An 18,803-nucleotide genomic window follows, 5' to 3' on the forward strand; every position below is an offset into this window, starting at 1 on the left:
GTCTAATGTCCAGACCTCAAATTCTCATTACAAGAAACAGAAAACATTTTGATGAACAAGCATTTCATCATGATTTGTATCTTTTTGATTAGAGTCGTTTACTTTAATAAATTATGTGGCGTTAACATGGAATTTTGTTTATAGTAGTTTTATGTCTTTGGTTAACAAGCATGCGCCATTGTGTAAAATAAGAGTGAAGGCCCGAAATAATCCCTGGTTTACACTGGAGTTAGCTAGGTTCCTACAGGATAGGAATGCTAGAAGGTGGAAACCTTCACTTTAGGAAACCTGAGAAATCTTAGTACTTCCCAAATTAAAAAGGCTAAATCAGATTTAATCACAGAATTTGAATAATCTAGTTAGTTTTTGGAAAACGATCAAGTCATTGTCTCAATCTGAAAATAATGTGGAGATTACTAAAATTATTACTAGAAATAATCATCTGACTACAGAAAAGTCAGTTATTTTACACAGTTTAAATGAGCACTTAATATCTTCAGATTATTTAATTCTCAGTCTATTAATTGTTCCATCACCAACTTTGATGTTGTAAATTTATATAATTATGTTATTTGTTGCTGCCATCTTGGCCAGGTCATTCTTGTAAAAGAGATTTTTAATCTCAATGAGTTTTTTTAACCTGGTTAAATAAAGAAATGAAAATGAATTAAATACTTATGTGTCATGCAAAAAAAGACATCAACATGACAACTGTGTGAACAGAGTACCAATACACTCCAATACAAGATAGTATTGGAGTATCCTAAACAAAATCAAGAGGTGGTGATATTAACATATCAATGGTACAGTTATCTCTAATAGTGTGTTTGAATGTATACACAGTATTAAGTTTCATGGAGTAGAAGCAGTGCTCCAAAATTCTAGTTAGGCAACAAACCAGAGCCATTAGAGGAGAAAAAGCTAGCAGATGTGGGATATATTAGATGGAAAAGGGCTGCAGCAGGGCAGGGTTCATGGCTAGCTAGTGAACATGGAGTGTAACCTGCTGGTGGGCGGGTCTGTGCATCAGGGCCCTGGGCTTGGCTGTCTGAGGCCCGAGAGGCTGAATGCTGGCCTTGCCCAGGGGGGTCAGTCAGAAGCAGCAGCCTCTGCAAACGCCTACACACTAAACTTACCGGGAGTCTGTGGGGACCATATTCTGGCAGAAAAGCAGAGACAAAAAGATCAGGAAATATGAAGGGAGGGAAAAAGGAAGGGCAAAGAAAAGGCAGAGAAAGTGCAAATTGTAGATAAGAGGCACAGGAGACTAGTAAAATGAAGATGAAAAAAAGATAGAAGCAGCAGCCTTAAAGATGTCATACATACGTTATTTGTGAACTAACCATTCACTTTGCTTGCATCACAGGTACAGTAGACAAAATATGCAGACAGATACACTCAAGCCATACAGAGGCCAAAAGTTTACATACATGTAGGCTAAAGATATTCAACCTCTGGTTTTCATAATGCCACACATTTCACGTTACAATACATTTCTTTTGGCAAGTCAATTAGGGCATCAATTTCACATCAGTGGTCATTTTAAAACAATCAATTACAGACAGACTTATTTCAGCTTTAATTCACAATATCTGAATTCCAGTGGTTCAAAAGTTTACAAACACAAAGTTGACTGTCTCCGTAAACAGTCTGGAAGATTCCCGAAATTGATGTAATGACTTTTATAAGCTTCTTATTGGCAAACTGTTATAATTAGGCTGTAAAAGGTCTTAGCTTTAGAGCCAGTGCCTGTTTGCCCTTCATATTATGGGACATTCCAAGCAACTCAGCAAAGACCTCAGAAAACAAGACTGTGGACCTCCACAAGTCTAGTTCCTCTTCGGTAGCAATTTCTAAACAACTAAAGGTACCACAAACATCTGTACAAATAATTGTATGCAAATATAAAACTCTTGGGCTCACACAGACACTGCATCATTCAAGAAAAAAGCACAAATTAACTGTCAGGGATGAAAGAACTTTGGTCTAAAAGGTTCACCTGAACCCCAAGACAAGTACCAAATTATGTACATCCACCATTAAGAGAGCCCTAAAAGGAGCTATTTTAAGAAGCATAAAAAGCCAGACTGCAGTTTACAGGAGCTCTCATCAGATGAAACAAAAATTTAACTGTTTGGCCATAATAATCAGAGCTATGTATGGAAGAAAAAGGGTGAGGCTTAATCTCGAGAACATTATCCCAACTGTTAAGTATGGGTGTGGCAGTATCGTGCTGTGGAGGTGTTTTTCTGGAAAAGGGATTAATGTACTTCAGAAATCAGATGACATCATGATGAAGGAGGATTATCTAGGTTACATCTTTGGTCTTATCTTTGGTTACATTTGGGACTTCCAGCAATATAATGATACTAAACATACCTCCAATGCTGTTAGAAAATGGTTTAAAGACATGTAAGTGAAAGTAATGGAGTGGCAATCACTAAGTCCTGACCTGAATCGAATAGAAAATTTGTGGACTGTACTAAAAATGTGTGTCTGAGCAAGGAGGCCCACAAACTTTACTAAGTTACACCAGTTCTGTCAGGAGGAATAGGCAAAAATTCAATCAAAGTATTGCGAGAAGTTGGTGAAAGGCTACCACATGTATTTGATTTAAGTTCAAGTAAAAGGCAAAAGAACCAAAAACTAACAAAGTGTATGTAAATATGTGACCAACTGAAAATTTGATACAGACACACTAAATAAAAGCCTAAATAAATCTGTCTCTTAGCTATTATTTTTAAATGACCTCTTATCCTAATGGACGTAACACAGGAAATGTTTGGAAACATGACATGTGTGGACAAATTGAATACTTTTGGCCTAGGTGTATGTAAAATTTGGCCTCAACTGTAGACACATACAATTCAACTTTCAATCATCTTTATAGTGGATTATTTGAAAAAACAATCATCATCTTTAAAGGAAATAGGGGAAAACCCCTAAGGATTTAACTACAATCTCAGTCCTAAAGTTACTATTAGAGTGGGGCTGCCAAAGCTCAGTCACCAGAAAACGTGGCCTAAATTTCACAATAACCCAGATGATATAACAAATCAATATGCCCCTAAAATGAGCAGTCTTAGCTTTAAAATTTTAAAAACAAGAATGGATAATAAAAATTAACACATTACCAAAAATATAAAAATTTAACAACTAATAAAAACGCCCATTCGCCTCTTAGAGCAAAGCCATTGTGGTATCTAGTGCATGATTTCCCCATTTTAGAACTGGAATAAAAACCTCTTCAGATGAGCAATTGTGGAAAGAATGAAGGGTATTTTGACTACATGACTACAAGACAAAAACTGCTTTGTGTTGGATATTTGGGAGTTTCAATGCATTTCTGGTAAGCACTACATTACCAAGGCTAGCTAGCTGCACTAGCCTATACTGATATAGCCTATATGAAATGTTATGAAAAATGGCTAATTGACTTAATCTTAAAATTGTGGTTAATATACTTAAAAAAGGAAAAGCAGCCCCACAACATTCTTTTCTTTTCTGTAAAACAAATAATCTTTTTACCCATCTTTGTTTACCTATATTTGTCTTATTCGACCATAGAACCCAGGCTCCAGTAGTGTCCAGTGAACTTGAGGGGCATAGGGATGTGATGGTATGAAAGAAAAGGCTTTATACTGGCATGCCTTCCAATTATTATATTGGCATAGTATTAGTATTCTATTGGCAGCTGTAGATTTGGACACTTGGCAACCTCAAAAAACTACTTTTTATCTTTGTATTTATCTTCCCCATGTTGATGAGGGGCTAAGGGAATTTGGTCTATGGATGACTGCTTAGGAGTTCCTAAGCGCTTAAGTGTAATTAAAAAAAACAAACACATTTTTAATTAATTGATATTTTGATTTATAATGATTTCTCTCATATTTTCAAACAAATTAACCACTTTTTCCATAAACTTTTTTATTTTTTTTTACCAAATTTTACCAGTATTAAATACTAGTTTTATGTTGTAATTGAAGTATGTCAAACTCTTTAACTTCACTCAGTAAAATTATTTTAGCATCCTTGGCTGAGGTTTCTGAATTCAAAACAAGAGGTACTTTTCTAAGTCTTGACATACTGTCAACACTGTAATTGTTTTACAAATCAATGATTTTTGCACTACAAAATTGACTATAGTACCAAATGCACATGAATCCCACACCTGATTTTTCAATCAAGTCTAATGTGGCTGCAACACTAGGAAAAAAAAGGTGGTTTTATGAGTCCATCTGTTTGAGGCCATATGGATTTGAACATCATACATATTTGGTATTTGTCCTCAACTTATAGAGACCATGTGATCAATACTGACATGCAAAAGTAATGAATTGTCAGTCATGGCATACTTACCAGACAGAACAGGCTCTGTGGAAGGGGTAGGTGTGGCTGACCTGGTGGTCGTCACCTCAGCCTGGCTCTTCTGCTCTTCTGAGTCTGGAGAGGACAGCAGGGAAGAAGAGGAGGCAGTGTTGTCCATGGAGGAAGAGGTGGAGGGAGGCAAGACTGTCACAGTGGAAGAAGAACCTGAGGAGGAGGATGAGATTGATTTGGGGAGGGGCTGTGCCAAAGCTGAGGCTGGGACTGAGGCTGGGGCGGAGGCTGGGGCGGAGGCTGGGGCGGAGTCCGAGGCAGGTGGGGAGGAATGGTCAGAGGTAGCAGACTCCACCTCCATGGGGCCTTCAGCCCCCAGAGGCTCCTGAGAGGGGCTCTCTGAAGCTGGAGCCGCCCCCAGCAGCCGAGCTGCCACACCTATGGAGAAAGAGACATCAGGCAACATTTAGCTTATATTTCTTTAAAAAAGAATAATAATAAAAAATAAATAAATAAATAAATAAAATAAATTAAAAAAAAAAAAAAGGAGAGAGAGAGAGTGAGAGAGACACACACACAGACATGTTGCTACAAGAGAGACAAATGTATGCTACAACCTGACTGTTAGTTTGCAATCTACTCTGCAAAAAAAACGGACAAACCAGATCTTTCATGCATATAATGACAAGCGTTCTCCCTATATTACTTATTATTGGGCCTTGAATTCTTTAGATGCACCACAAATGTCTGTTAAAACATGGGCACAAGAAGATAAAAGACAAAATACAGGTTTTGACCTGGTTTAAAAAGAAAATAAAAGAAAAAAAAAAGAAAACTTTGACCAAAACTAACAGCAATATGGTGATGCACGTCATACCTCTGGGCCGAGTTTGCGGACGAGCTCTGCTGCTCTGGGCCTCGCTGGCCTCCTCAAACCAACGTGATAACATGTCTGACATCCTCTGCATCAGAGACACATTGGGGCTCTGTTCTCCTGAAGTGAAAAAAAATAGTGTTTCATGACCTTAAAACTTCAAGACCTCAAAGTCACCTAAAGGAAAACCACTCCAAGCTCTCCTTTTTATAGGAAGACAGCTCTAAATGCAAGCTCTCACTGAGAAACTAATGAACTCCCTCTAAGTAGACTGTGCCTTATTCATGTTTTGAACAAAAAAATAGCAAGACCGATTTAAAGGTGCTTCAAAAGATTGTTGCCTATATCTCAATAATGAGTATATGGACACGAGTTGTTTTGAGGAGCAGAGAAGTCTGTAAGCTACAGAGCAGAAGTTCAATTGTAAATGGAGGTGTTCCAATTCAAACCCTATTCCAAATAACAAAGAAACACAACTTATGCAAGATAACACAACAAAAAAGTAGCAATAAATCCCTCTGACGAAACACTATTTCTAGATTTACATATAAACATTAGTACACCAGAACAAGCAATGAGAACACTTAATAGAAAACTTCTAAAAAATCAAAATAAATAAATAAAACAAACTATCTATAGAACGTTTTTTTTGCATGTGCGAACACTTCTTTATAAACAAATATTTCTGTCAATTGGATTGACGTGTTGTGTATACTGTGTGTGTACTGTTGGAGGGGACCACCATTTTTTATCTTACCATCTCGTTCTCTTTCACTCTCGGGTCGAGCACGAGGTCCGGTGTCTGACCAGTCTCCTCTCAGACGCAACCGTTTGACTGGGGGTTGCTTTAGCTACAAGAAACACAAGAACGGTCAATCACTGTCAAAATAGTCTCTGTGCTGAATACTGAACATACTACAAAGTTCCGAATGATATTCATAGATTTAGATGATATTTCATTTGGTATCCTACAGTTGAGTACAACCAGTAATTATTCAGGGTCTTTGCCAAGTGTCATACTCAGACACATACTGATTATCTTTCAGTCATGACCCTGAACTCTTAGGACTCAAATTTAAGTTACCAGCACTCTACCTACAGGGTTAAATTGACAGGGCCTATTTCTGCCACACCTGGAAGAACAAATTGAACTATTTTTTCAGAAGAAAATCAGTAACTGGTAATTGCACTCAGATATTAACCCAGATATCAGACCTCATTTGTAATTTGTAGCTGGCACAACTTCATGCATTAACAGCACACAAACTGAATGGAGCATATGGCAATAGCAATATATGCCATATACGTATACCTACAGTATACTGTATAAGTCATATCGAATCAAGCGTACTCCTGACAGATGAATAGGGCTTTTTGAAGTTATGTTAACCTGTAACATTCTGTAATAACTTGAATTTCCACCACTTCCCCTTAATAACAGCCTCACACATATTTGTTTTAACTATGCCATATATCATATACTGCTTTCTAGAAAGGAGGTGTGCAGACTGAGAAGGCAATGGCATAACTTCTTTCTTATGATTCTTTGCAATTTTTGGTTCATTTTACCTCATTTTACCTGTATGTTTTGCAGAATACATTTTTTTTTCTTGTTTTTTGTTTTTAAACACAAACATTTGGGGAAGAAAATTACAGCTTAAAATAGCTAAAGCTACATAAGAGGTAGAAAATTTCATAAGGTGAAAATGTAGGCTGAACAGTGACAGAGGAAAAAAAATAATTAATTTTAAAAGATGCCTATTCTTCCCATTAATTTAATTTGATGAGGGACCTTAGGGTTTCTCCTCTCTGACTCTGACTGCCATTGTCTATTTCTGTCCCTGCAATGGAACATAGCCCGCATCTGCAGCTCTGTTTGGAAAGGAATGTGAACATAGGGGAATACAGACACTGCTATACACATAAGCCAGAGAGACCCTGTATCAATGACCCAGCACATTTCACCACCTCCTCCCTGAACTTTAATCCCACATACAGCACCAGGTCTAGTGGCCCAGCCTCATCATTTGAAGGTCAGAAGTCATAAGATGGTTAGTTTACAGACACCTCAGAATAGTTCAATTGTTCAATCAGTATACCATTAATAACTAATACAAGTCACATAGGTCATAAGTAGTCAGATCAGGGTGTGTTCAATCTATTACATCCATGACCTGAGACAGACTGAACATATTCACTTCGGACTCCTCATCACCTCTCATGTCCCCCAACATGCATTTGCAAATACGCATTATCGTTTCTCTGCAGTACCTATGACCCTTGGGGTGAGCTATTTCTATGCCCTTAGCAGATGGTCATATCGATTATGCTGCTAACCTCCTCTCTCCTCTCCTCAGACGGACCCTTCAGCTCTCGGGCCTGGTCATCTTTGGGGTCAAACAGGTAGATGTAGTCAGAGGAGTAGCTGACCAGAACCTCCTGTCCATCGCCACTGTAGCATAGGGATGTCACACGGCAGGACTTGTTGGACAAGTGGGCAGGGACGAATCGCACACACATACCTGTTGTCCCTCGCCCCATGTAGTTACCTGTATGTAGTGAGCGAGGTATAAAATAAACTAATTGTTGCAACCTTTCTGTTTAAGGTATAAATTGTTGTTTTTTAAAACACCTTATGAAATACTACTACAAAGGGTAGGAACTTCTACTACAAAGCACAGTGATCTCAAACCGCAGTAATTCGTTATCAAAAGGATCTTTTGGAAAAGGAATTTAGTAGTAAACTGAGGACTGAAACTAAAGCAAGACTCAAAGCACTTTATATAGGCTGCTTTAAAAAAGAAACATTACAGGTATTTATAGTATCAGGGGTGGCTTGTTAATTGTCTGTTACCACCATGATATACAGAGCAATTTCAAAATGATCCACAGTAATAAAAAACAATCACATTATCACACATAACTAAGCAAGATGAGCATTTGAATTTGGCATTTAAGTCATGATGCTGATTGAAACGAGCCACTTACAAAAAATGGTTAGCGGAATTCGTTATATGGTGCATATAACAGAAATTACATGCAAATTAAAGAGGACCTATTATGCTCCTTTTCACAAGATGTAATACAAGTCTCAGGTGTCCCCAGAATGTATCTGTGAAGTTTTTGCTCAAAATACTCCACGGATTATTTATTATACCAAGCTGTAAATGCCCCTTTTTGGGTGGAAGCAAAAATGCGCCGTTTTTGGTGTGTCTCTTTAAATGCAAATGAGCTGCTGCTCCCCGCCCCCTTTCCAGAAGAGAGCTGTGCTTTCACAGCTCGTGCTTCGGATACTATAGCAATAACAAAGGCGGGTCAAAGTACACGTTGTTTGCAAACAGCCAATGAAGACCAAGCTACCAAGCTACGTAGGTTTGTGCAGGAAGTAAGTCTGGATTTACTAACAACTCGTTTCAGCTGTTCAGAATCGGTTCTTTCTTTTGGGACACACAAACAGCTCTATAACACACTACATGAAAGGTAATATCTGAAAAAGCATAATAGGGGCACTTTAAAGTAAAGTTGAGATTAAAACAAAAGCTCTCACCTGTAGCTCTAGTACCAAGCATCCGACGGTCATAGATTCTTACTGAACTGTCTGAGCATCCAACAGCAAGGTAGTAGGGCACAAGGGGAGAAATGGCTATGGAGGTAGCAGCTCTCCGGCAATTAATCAAAATATCCTAATTACAAAACAGCCAAACAAAAGAAGAAGAAATAAAAGAAGAAGAAACAAAATAAGTATTGAATATTAGGGAGTAAGAAGAGCGAAGGGCAAGAAGTATGTATGATATGTCAAATATGAAACGAGTAAGATCTGGTCTTTTGTTGGAGAAGCCCCAATTCACATAATAAGCATGCTGGAAGATAGGAGTAAGAAGACAAACTGCCTGCAATCTCATAAATAATGTATTGTATAAGAGTTTGGAGCATACAAGATGCTTTCCTCATTAAATGCTACATAACCAAATATTTGAGTTCAAAGCTAAAATGTGCTTAGTAGACAAAACGGGGTGTATTTCTTAACGCTGAGGGTACAGCTCATTGTGACAGCTTTAACATACTCCCTAAAAGAATATGATCTTCAAGTATTATTTTACCCAGTGCCATTGCCCAAACACAAAGCAACCTGCACCTCAGTCAAACCACGTATCATAGTAGGCTGTGAAATACAGGATGGAGGCTGCCTCCTTCACCTCACAAGATCTGGCAAGAAAAGAGTGGGTGTGCCTCTTTTAATTTGGGACAAGAATAAAGGTTAATGTGAGTGAATCTGATGTCAGATCAGAGCTGAAACCTCTGCCCTGTGCTATCTCAGTACTTATAGTCTGATGCGAGATATTTAATGAGAAACAATAATGCAGGAACATGCAGCTAGACAGGCTGCCAAAAAAGCTGAACACATTGAAACCATTTAATTATAAATAATTCAGCTAATATGGAGGAATTCCACGAAGCTTAGTAATAAGGGAATGCAAAATGTAAGTACATTTCAAGTCAATTTTTCTTACATCTTTACAGTCCTCTTTTGTGCAGCTTGTCTTCATGCGCAGGTCAAACCACCTAACTGTACCATCCTCCCCACAGGACAGGAAGGTGTACGGGTCATTTGGAACTGTCATTATCTAGAGACAGAGTAATAAGACAGACAGAAGACATGAATATGTTCACATGATGCAAGCAATAATGACTAATTACTGCATTGTTTCTAGAGGTGGCTTCCTAATTAATAATCAAGTATGAAATATTTGAATAGTAAATTTGTTGTTTTGGAGTATTATTAACAGTAATCATAAGAACTACATGTCTAGCATGGCCAGGGGAAAGCATGCAATTAGTCAGTGGCTGCAGGCAGACTGTAAGTGTTTTGCTCTTTTTACTACACTGTATGTAATGGGATGGGATCACTGTAGATCAATGGTTCTCAAACATTTTCAGCATGAGCCCCCCCCCCTCCCCTTTGTAAGGTTCATTCCTTTGTGGCCCCCTAGAGTAATTCAATTTTCACAATTTGTTTTTTTTTTTTAAATTTCACACTAGGCTCTTCTGTATTAACTTTCTCAAAAAACTCTCATCTAAAAACATATCCACTGTAAATAAGTTTATTGTCATGTGGCTAACAGTAATGTACACTAGTATATCAACGGATGTCTCTGTTTGGTGATGTTTCAGCTTAGTGTGCTTTGTATAATTAATTTAATTTATTAATAGTTCTAATTTTTATGTACATCCCAGTTCAAAGGTTGACAATCCTGACTTACATATAGGTAAAATTAATTTTTAAAATATAAATATTCTATGCGGCCCCCTCGGCTCGATCTGGCAGCCCCCAGTTTGAGAACCACTGCTGTAGATTACCTGCAAGTCTGAAAGCTATTTCAAAGACATTTTCTTTTAAATCACATGCACCTTTGAAAAAACATACATGGCTAATTTCTTTTGACACATGGATGTTTTTCTATATTTTGTTCCAGTTTTTTTTTTTTTTATTACACACCATTGGCAATCAATTAAGAGTGAAAAAAAACACAGGTATTCCATCAAATGTTGAAATCATTGTACCTAATAGGTTCATTCATTACTCACTCTCAGATTCTACAGGGTGACCCAAAAGTCTTTTTTCATACTTAGTTTATATACATTTTCTTTCCAGATAGCCTTTAAGAATGCCTTTGACTAAAGAAGAACATATTGAAATCATTCTCACGACTGGATCAGGAAGCTGTCGCAAGGTTGCGATAGACATGCAATTACATGCATAGCACAAGATGAGTTAACAAGTTCATCACGAGTGTGAGAGATGACTCCGTGCATGTTTACAAAGAAATGGCCAATCATACAGAGGATATTTTTTAAATAAAGATACATTTTGCTAAAAAGTGTTAATTCCCCATATATATGGACACTTTTGGGACACCCTGTAACTTAGACAAGTGCACATATTTGGTGAACAAGTTACTGTAAGCCTATATTTGTCTTGAAGTTGGTACTAGGCGATGTTAATATCAGCTATAAGACAATTGTATAAATATTGTGTACTACAAGATCCAGATCAGCCTTTTCCAGTTAAAGCTAGATCTATCCCAAAATGTTTTAAAAAGGCACAAACAATTCTCGGTTCACATATACATATTTCTTACTTAGGTTTTCCAATTCTACAGCATTTAACTTTAAGAATTTTTTTTTTTAAGTTTAAAAACAATGGGGGTGCTCAAAAACTTCTGACTGGCAATGTATCTCAATTTAGTACAAAAAGGCAGAAGGACCACACTTGTCAGCATATCATGGGATATGGTTCTCACTGCTAACACATCACCATGCCCTATTTTTAGTCCAGTATCATGGTGTACAGCAGTTTGTCTCAGTAGTTTAACATTGAAAGGCAATTAAATTAGGCCAAATTTGAGTTTGATTAAAACTTAATTTAGGCTGCAAAGTTTAAAATCCAAAGTGACCTCACTCTCCCAAAATAAAGACTTTGACTTTCACGGGGTCATTTTTCATCAGCCTGCAGCCAACAAAGTGTGAAAAATGTGGTATTATGGTAAAGAGACAATTAAAATATCTATAGTTATGTATGCCTAAGTTAGCTCACTATTTAATTTCACAATCTCCTCAAATGATGAAGTTTAAATGTGAAATGTAATGGTGCACAGTTTAAAGTGTCACTATTTATAGCCCCTGTACTTTATAGCACCTGGCACACTGCACGAGTGCACGCACGCGCACACACACACATATATATTGCAGTGAATAAAGCCTTAATGTTTTGTGCTATAATGGTTTATGTAATTTTGCAATTACATTTATATTTTCTGTGTGTGTTACTACAATATCACCTGCACCATCTTCATACCTCATATGCAGTTCCATAGTGGCAGGTCATCTGACACTGCCTATTGGTGTCTGGACTCTTCTCTGTGTGTGTGTAGAAGATGATGCCATCTCCTGAACAGGACACAATCTGCTGGTCGTTAGTCTGGGGCATGAATTTTGCACTGAAAATGTTAGCTCGGTGACCTGACCGAATTGTTGCTTTGACCTGATGAAGAATGGAAAGAGTGGTAAGATATATTTATATACATCACCAATCAGCTTAAGATCTAGAGAAGTACACAAAACGTGATTCTGTGTAGTGTACTATACTGATATGTTTAAGAAGTTTGCACTTTGAACCAGTAGTATCTCAATTTAATAGAAATTCAATTACAGCACATCTTACTCTAATACAACCCTAATTCCAAAAAAGTTGGGACGCTGTGTAAAATGTAAATAAAAACAGAATGCAATGATTTGCAAATCTCATAAACCCATATGTTATTCACAATAGAACATAGGAGACATATAAAATGTTTAAACTGAGTAAATGTACCATTTTAAGAAAGAAATAAAGGTAATTTTGAATTTGATGGCCACAACAAGTCTCAAAAAAGATGGGACGGGGCAACAAAAGGCTGGAAAAGTAAGTGTTACTATAAAGAAAGAGCTCTGCCTCTCTAAGATACTCTTTTTTTATACCCAATCATGTTACTGACCTGTTGCCAATTAACCTAAATAGTTGCAAAATGTTCCTCCAGCTGTTTCTTTATACTAACACTTACTTTTCCAGCCTTTTGTTGCCTCCGTCCCAACTTTTTTGAGACGTGTTGCGGCCATCAAATTCAAAATTACCTAATTTTTTTCTTAAAATGGTACATTTCCTCAATTTAAACATTTGATATGTTTTGTATTTTACACAGCATCCCAACGATTTTGGAATTGGGGTTGTATAAACACTGTTTAACTGCATACATTGCTATTATGCTGGTAGACAGGTAACACATTTAAGTGTGTACATTATTCATACTGGACAGTCGAGATTCTGGCTTAAGTTACACAGCTAAGTAGATTACCTCATAGCTCTACAGTGCCCTCCACTAATATTGGCACCCTTGGTAAATATGAGCAAAGGCAGCTGTGAAAAATTGTCTAGTGTTTAACCTTTTGATCTTTTGTTAAAAAAAATAGATCACAAAAATAGTCTGCGCTCATATATATCAAAACAATTGCAAACAAAACACAGGTTTATCAAAAAATCTGTTTTGTTAAATATACGTGTGCAACAGTTATTGGCACTCTTTTAGTAAATACTTTGGGCTACCTCCCTTTGCCAAGATAACAGCTCTGAGTCTTCTCCTATAATGCCTGATGAGGTTGGAGAATACATGGCAAGGGGTCTGAGACCATTCCTCCATACAGAATCTCTCCAGATCCTTCAAATTTCGAGGTCCACTCTGGTGGACCCTCCTTCTCAGTTCACTCCACAGGTTTTCTATGGGTTTCAAGTCAGGGGGCTGGGATGGCCATGGCTGTATGATGTATGTTTTGGATCACGGTCCTGCTGGGAGATCCAACCACAGTCCATTTTAAGCTTTCTGGCAGAGGCAGTCAGGTTTTCATTGAATATCTGTTGCTAATTGATACACTCCATGATGCCATGTATCCTAACAAAATGTCCAGATCCTCTGGCAGAAAAACAGCCCCAAAACATTAAAGAGCCGCCACCATATTTAACCATGGGCATGAGGTACTTTTCCATATGGCTACCTCTCTGTGTGTGCTAAAACCACCTCTGGTGTTTACTGCCAAAAATCTTTATTTTGGTTTCATCTGACCATAGAACCCGATTCCATTTGAAGTTCCAGTAGTGTCTGGCAAACTGAAGATGCAGTTTATTTTTGGATGAGAGTAGAGGCTTCCCATTTTGTAAAGCTCAACAACCATTTCCTGTACATCACAGCTATATTCCTTGGTCTTATCCATTGTTGTGAATGACTAAGAGAATGTGGCCTGTGTTACCTCATATGTACACCCCTGTGAAACAGGAAGTCACGGTTGAACAATTTCCTGTTCCTACTCACCCAGGTGTACCAATAAATAAATAAATAAACAAATAAACAAATAAACAAATAAATAAATACAATATCAATGGGAATATACTTCAAATATATATTTTCTCATATGAATTCATAGGGGTGCCAATAATTGTTATACACCTATATTTAACAAATCCATGAATGGAGAGTATTTTTGTGATTTTTTTTTAAAAAACAAAATATCAAAAGGTTAAACAATACAAAAGACAATTTTTCACAGTCTTCTTTGCTCATATTTACCAAGGATGCCAATATTAGTGGAGGGCACTGTATATAACACACAAGCCTAAAATTACCTTTCTGTTGTAGGGGTTTGTGATGACCAAATTAGTGTCATCAGATCCTGATAAGATGTATTCTCCCGTGTCATTCCAGGATATGGTGTTAACCTATTTAAAATCAGAGAAACAGATGTCTGTTGAACTCACACGGAGACCACTCAGGATATCTGCCACTGATTGCCATTGTCTACTAACAACTAATGTCAGTGGATACTAGTAAATGGTTGCCAATTTGCCACAGCAGATCAGCTCTGAATCTGAAGTCTGAACTGAAGTAAGAGAGCGAACAATAGCAGCCTGTAGTGAATTCAGCTGAAAGACAATTGAGCCCTCACCCATATCTCTGCCTTTAAAAGAAATCAATCAATATTTCATTAACTTAACCTGCAAAGACTGTGGCACTCTGGTCCCTTTCCATTTCTCAGGCCCCAAACTACAGAGGCAAGAAAAAGTATGTGAACCTTTTGGAATTTCATGGTTTTCTGAATAAATTTGTTACAAAATGTGATCTGATCTTCATCTAAGTTAAGGGTATTGACCCTTTATATTATATATTAAATATAATGTGCCTAAAACAATAACACAAAATAAATTCTGATCCCTCATGTCTTTATTGAACACACTCATTCAACTTTCAAAATGGCAGTGGAAAAAGTAAGTGAACCCTTACAATTAATAACTGGTTGAATCCCCTTGGCAGCAATAACCTCAACCAGGCGCTTCCTGTAGCTGTGGATCAGACCTGCACATCGTTCAGGAGGAATTTTAGCCCATTCTTCCTGGCAGAACTGCTTTAGCTCGGTCATATTCTTTGGACGTCTCATGTGTATGGCTCTCTTCAAGTCATTCCATAGCATCTCTATTGGGATGAGGTCTGGGCTCTGACTTGGCCCCTCCAAAAGGCGGATTTTGCTTTTCTGAAGCCATTTTGTTGTGGACTTGCTCCGGTGTTTTGGGTCGTTGTCCTGTCACATCACCCAACTTCTACACAGTTTCAGCTGACGTACAGACATTCTCACATTATCCTGAATTGTCTGATATACTTGGGATTTCATCTTCCCCTCAATGATTGCAAGTTGGGCAGGCCCTGATGCAGCAAAGCAGGCCCAAATCATGATGTTTCCTCCACCATACTTTATGGTTGGGATGATGTTTTCATGATGATATGCTGTGCCCTTTCTGATGAGTCTTCGTTGTGCTTTTAGTGTCATTTTGACTGAGCGCCCACTTCTTGGTAGAGTAGCAACAGTCCCAAAGTGTCTCCATTTGTAGAATGTTTGCCTAACTGTAGACTGGGGAATTTCTAAAGTCTTTGAAATCACGTTGTGACCCTTGCCAGCTTTATGTAAAATCAACAATTAGTGATTGTACATCTTCTGAAAGCTCTTTTTAGCGAGACATGGCTCACATAAGCGTGTGCTTCTTGTGCAGAGCAAACTCCAAAAGTTTGAGGGGTTTTTATCAGTCACAGTAGCTGTAGTCCACACCTCCAAACTCATTTTCTTAACGAGACTCCAATTAGCTTTTTGAGGTCATTAACACAAGGGTTCACATACTTTTTCCACAAGCACTATGAGGTTTTTTTGGTTGTTCTCAATAAAGACAAGAGGGATCAGAATTTTTTTTTGTGTTATTATTTTAGACACATTATATTTGTCAATACCCTTGACTTAGGTGAAGCTCAGATCACATTTTATGACCAATTTATTCAGAAAACCATGAAATTCCAAAAGGTTCACATACTTTTTCTTGCCACTATATATCAGACGACACAAAGCTTCATCACAGAAACCCATTTTATCTCAGACCTTCTGAAAAACTGAGTTTTAATCACTGTTCACATGCTTTTGATTCCATCACAGAGAAACTCTGGATTTTCACAAAGATAGCAAAAGATGCAACATCTCTATGACATAATGCATTGAGAAATAACACAACACTGTAGAATCACATTGGTCACTGACTCATAAGCAGAGGTGGGTAAAGTAGCCAAAATTGTACTCAAGTATAAAATAATTACTTATAAAAAAAATTACTCATGTAACAGTAATGTTAATAATTACTTGAGTAATAGTAATAAAGTATCCAATGAGAAGATTACTCAAATAGCAAGTCACTAGTTACTTTGGATCTGATTAAAATGAAGGGAAAATCCTGAATTTCAGACTACATGGAGACCTGTAAGTCACACCTCTCCTTGAAAGTCTGTCTGTTCTGTTTACGTGATTTAAAACCTGGGTTGAAGATGAAGCAGCTTGTCCTAGTCTCGTGATGGGTACAATAACACAGAACCTGTCGTTTAACACAAAATCTCACACACACCCCAAAAAAAAAAACATTTTCCCAATGGTTGACTGTCTTAACATGTTAACAACACAAACCTGTCAGTATCTGCATTTAAACAAGACAACAGAGAACAAAAGAATAGACTATGGAACAGAAGAGAAAGTGTGTGTAGAGAGAAAGAACACGAGTGTGTGTGTGTGTGTGTGTGTGTGTCCCCTTCCTCCCTCGAGACTCTTGCTTCTTCCCCCTCTCCAGGACTGAGCCACTTAAAAAAATGAGCGGTTGTTGCGGATGCATTTAGACCACTGCAGCATATCGTGAGACTTGTGACCACGTTACACATGATATAAACAAATTATACTAGATAGAGGACGAATAGAGGAACGCCACCAAATGTAGCAAAGTAAAAGTACATTTCTGTGATTTAAAATAAACTTGAGTAAGTGTACAAGTATGGCCAGTTAAACCTACTTTTAAAAGTACTTTAAAATTAAAAAATGAAAAAAAAGGTATTCAAGTAAACGTAACAAAGTAAATGTGGCACGTTACTACCCAACTCTGCGCATAAGTGATGTATTGCTGATTAGAAAGAGGCTGCTCTAAATATGAGAAGTGTGTCTTCAATTGGAAAATATAGGGTTATGTTCAGTTTGCTGATTAAACAATCTTTTCTAGGAGGCAGTAAAAATACTGCTGCTGCTTTTCTCAATTTTTGAAAGATTTTTGTTTTTTTTGAGGAAAACTACTTGAATTGGCGAAATCGCAATTGCACGGAATTGTTTTGCACGATCTTTCACAGTATTTCTGTTGGTAAATGAGACCTTTTAGCTGTACTCATGTGTTGTGACGACATCACGTGACACGTCTTGGCCAAAATCTGTGCTAATTTTGAAAAATTAGCTGGAAATATACAAATATTGCGGAGTTCCCTTGAGTTTGTGTTCATTTCTGCGATCGTAAAATCACTAAATCCTGTAGGGACAGGGATGTGAGAGTTAAAGCCTGGTGACTATCATCCTCTTGGTTCATGTCATTAACAGATAAAGGGGAAGAGGTCTCACACAGAGCTGCTGGAATCTACACATAGGGAAAAATAAAACAAAACAACTGTGGGGGGGAAAACATCAAGTAAAACATGAACCTGAGTAGATAAGTTTTTGATACTCACACAGCCATCGTGCACTTTAAGTATAGCTTCAAGCTTCAGGCGCTGCACAAATTCTCTTCTGCCTGTAGAGGAGTTTAGAGTAGATTATAAAAGAGAGAGTATAAAGTCACTGCACCAGCTGTGACTGAGAAAGAAATGCATATCATAGCTCACATGACCAATAGGATTACATAAACACAGGATTAAATGACATTAAATGTCAAAATGTACTTCCAATATAACAGCACCCAGCTCAAACAAAACAACAACAATTTTATATTTATATATATATATATATTATATATATATATATATATATATATATCTCATCTCAATGACCTACAGCACAGAACTGGATTCCTCTTTCAGTGAACACCTGAAATGGCTTTTAATGATCTGCTGTAACCAACTCAATCAGATAGATCTGTACTCTAATGTCTTTCCTCAATTACAAAGGGACAGGAAGTTAAAAGCATGGTTTGTAATGGAAGGACATTCTCGCAAGCAGATATCTGCAAAGAGATAATGCCAAATTTCGACAAAACACTTGTAGCGCTAAATATATTGACACTGTATCGGCGTATTGCAGTCAAAAGGAAAGCAAAAGCTAGAAGGCAGTTCTCTGCAGGACATGTCTTCCTGATTCACACTATAGCTACTACAAGTGAACATACTCTATACTGAACACCGCAGAAGAACCTACCCCTTCCTTGTACAACCAAGCAATGCTGAAATAATTGATGATCACTGAAAACACAGATAGCTACTCAGGCAAAAAAGATGTTTTGTCAAGTTATGTATTGATTTGGTTTTCAAATTATTCCCACACAGTCTGCTTTTAACTCAGCTTTCAGGAGTCCACATTTTCTTTGTAATGAGTGTAGTGACACTACTTTTGATCATTTGAAAGAAGTTGCGACATCTTCACTCATATGTTGCCTTTGCTGCAATTAGTGTAATCTCTGGAGACCCTATTTAAA

At 37.5% G+C, this 18,803-nt stretch overlaps 1 protein-coding gene across 5 annotated transcripts in view; it reads right to left on the reverse strand.

Annotated features, from left to right (window-relative positions):
• dcaf6 (ddb1 and cul4 associated factor 6) overlaps positions 1-18,803 on the reverse strand; it is a 38,212-nt gene that overhangs the window by 10,895 nt on the left and 8,514 nt on the right. For 4 of the 5 annotated variants that reach the window (XM_053626840.1, XM_053626838.1, XM_053626839.1 and 1 more), the window contains exons 2-11: positions 17,845-17,906; positions 14,406-14,498; positions 12,051-12,236; positions 9,706-9,819; positions 8,742-8,877; positions 7,532-7,743; positions 5,952-6,045; positions 5,198-5,314; positions 4,360-4,758; positions 1,004-1,159 (exon numbers count right to left, since the gene is read on the reverse strand). In XM_053626840.1, the coding sequence (XP_053482815.1) occupies positions 1,004-1,159; positions 4,360-4,758; positions 5,198-5,314; positions 5,952-6,045; positions 7,532-7,743; positions 8,742-8,877; positions 9,706-9,819; positions 12,051-12,236; positions 14,406-14,498; positions 17,845-17,906 (1,569 nt within the window). The remainder of the gene's footprint in view (positions 1-1,003; positions 1,160-4,359; positions 4,759-5,197; positions 5,315-5,951; positions 6,046-7,531; positions 7,744-8,741; positions 8,878-9,705; positions 9,820-12,050; positions 12,237-14,405; positions 14,499-17,844; positions 17,907-18,803) is intronic. The other variant, XM_053626841.1, reaches the window with a different exon arrangement.

Source organism: Ictalurus furcatus, chromosome 6 (assembly GCF_023375685.1).
Source record: "Ictalurus furcatus strain D&B chromosome 6, Billie_1.0, whole genome shotgun sequence".
Classification (NCBI taxonomy): domain Eukaryota; kingdom Metazoa; phylum Chordata; class Actinopteri; order Siluriformes; family Ictaluridae; genus Ictalurus; species Ictalurus furcatus.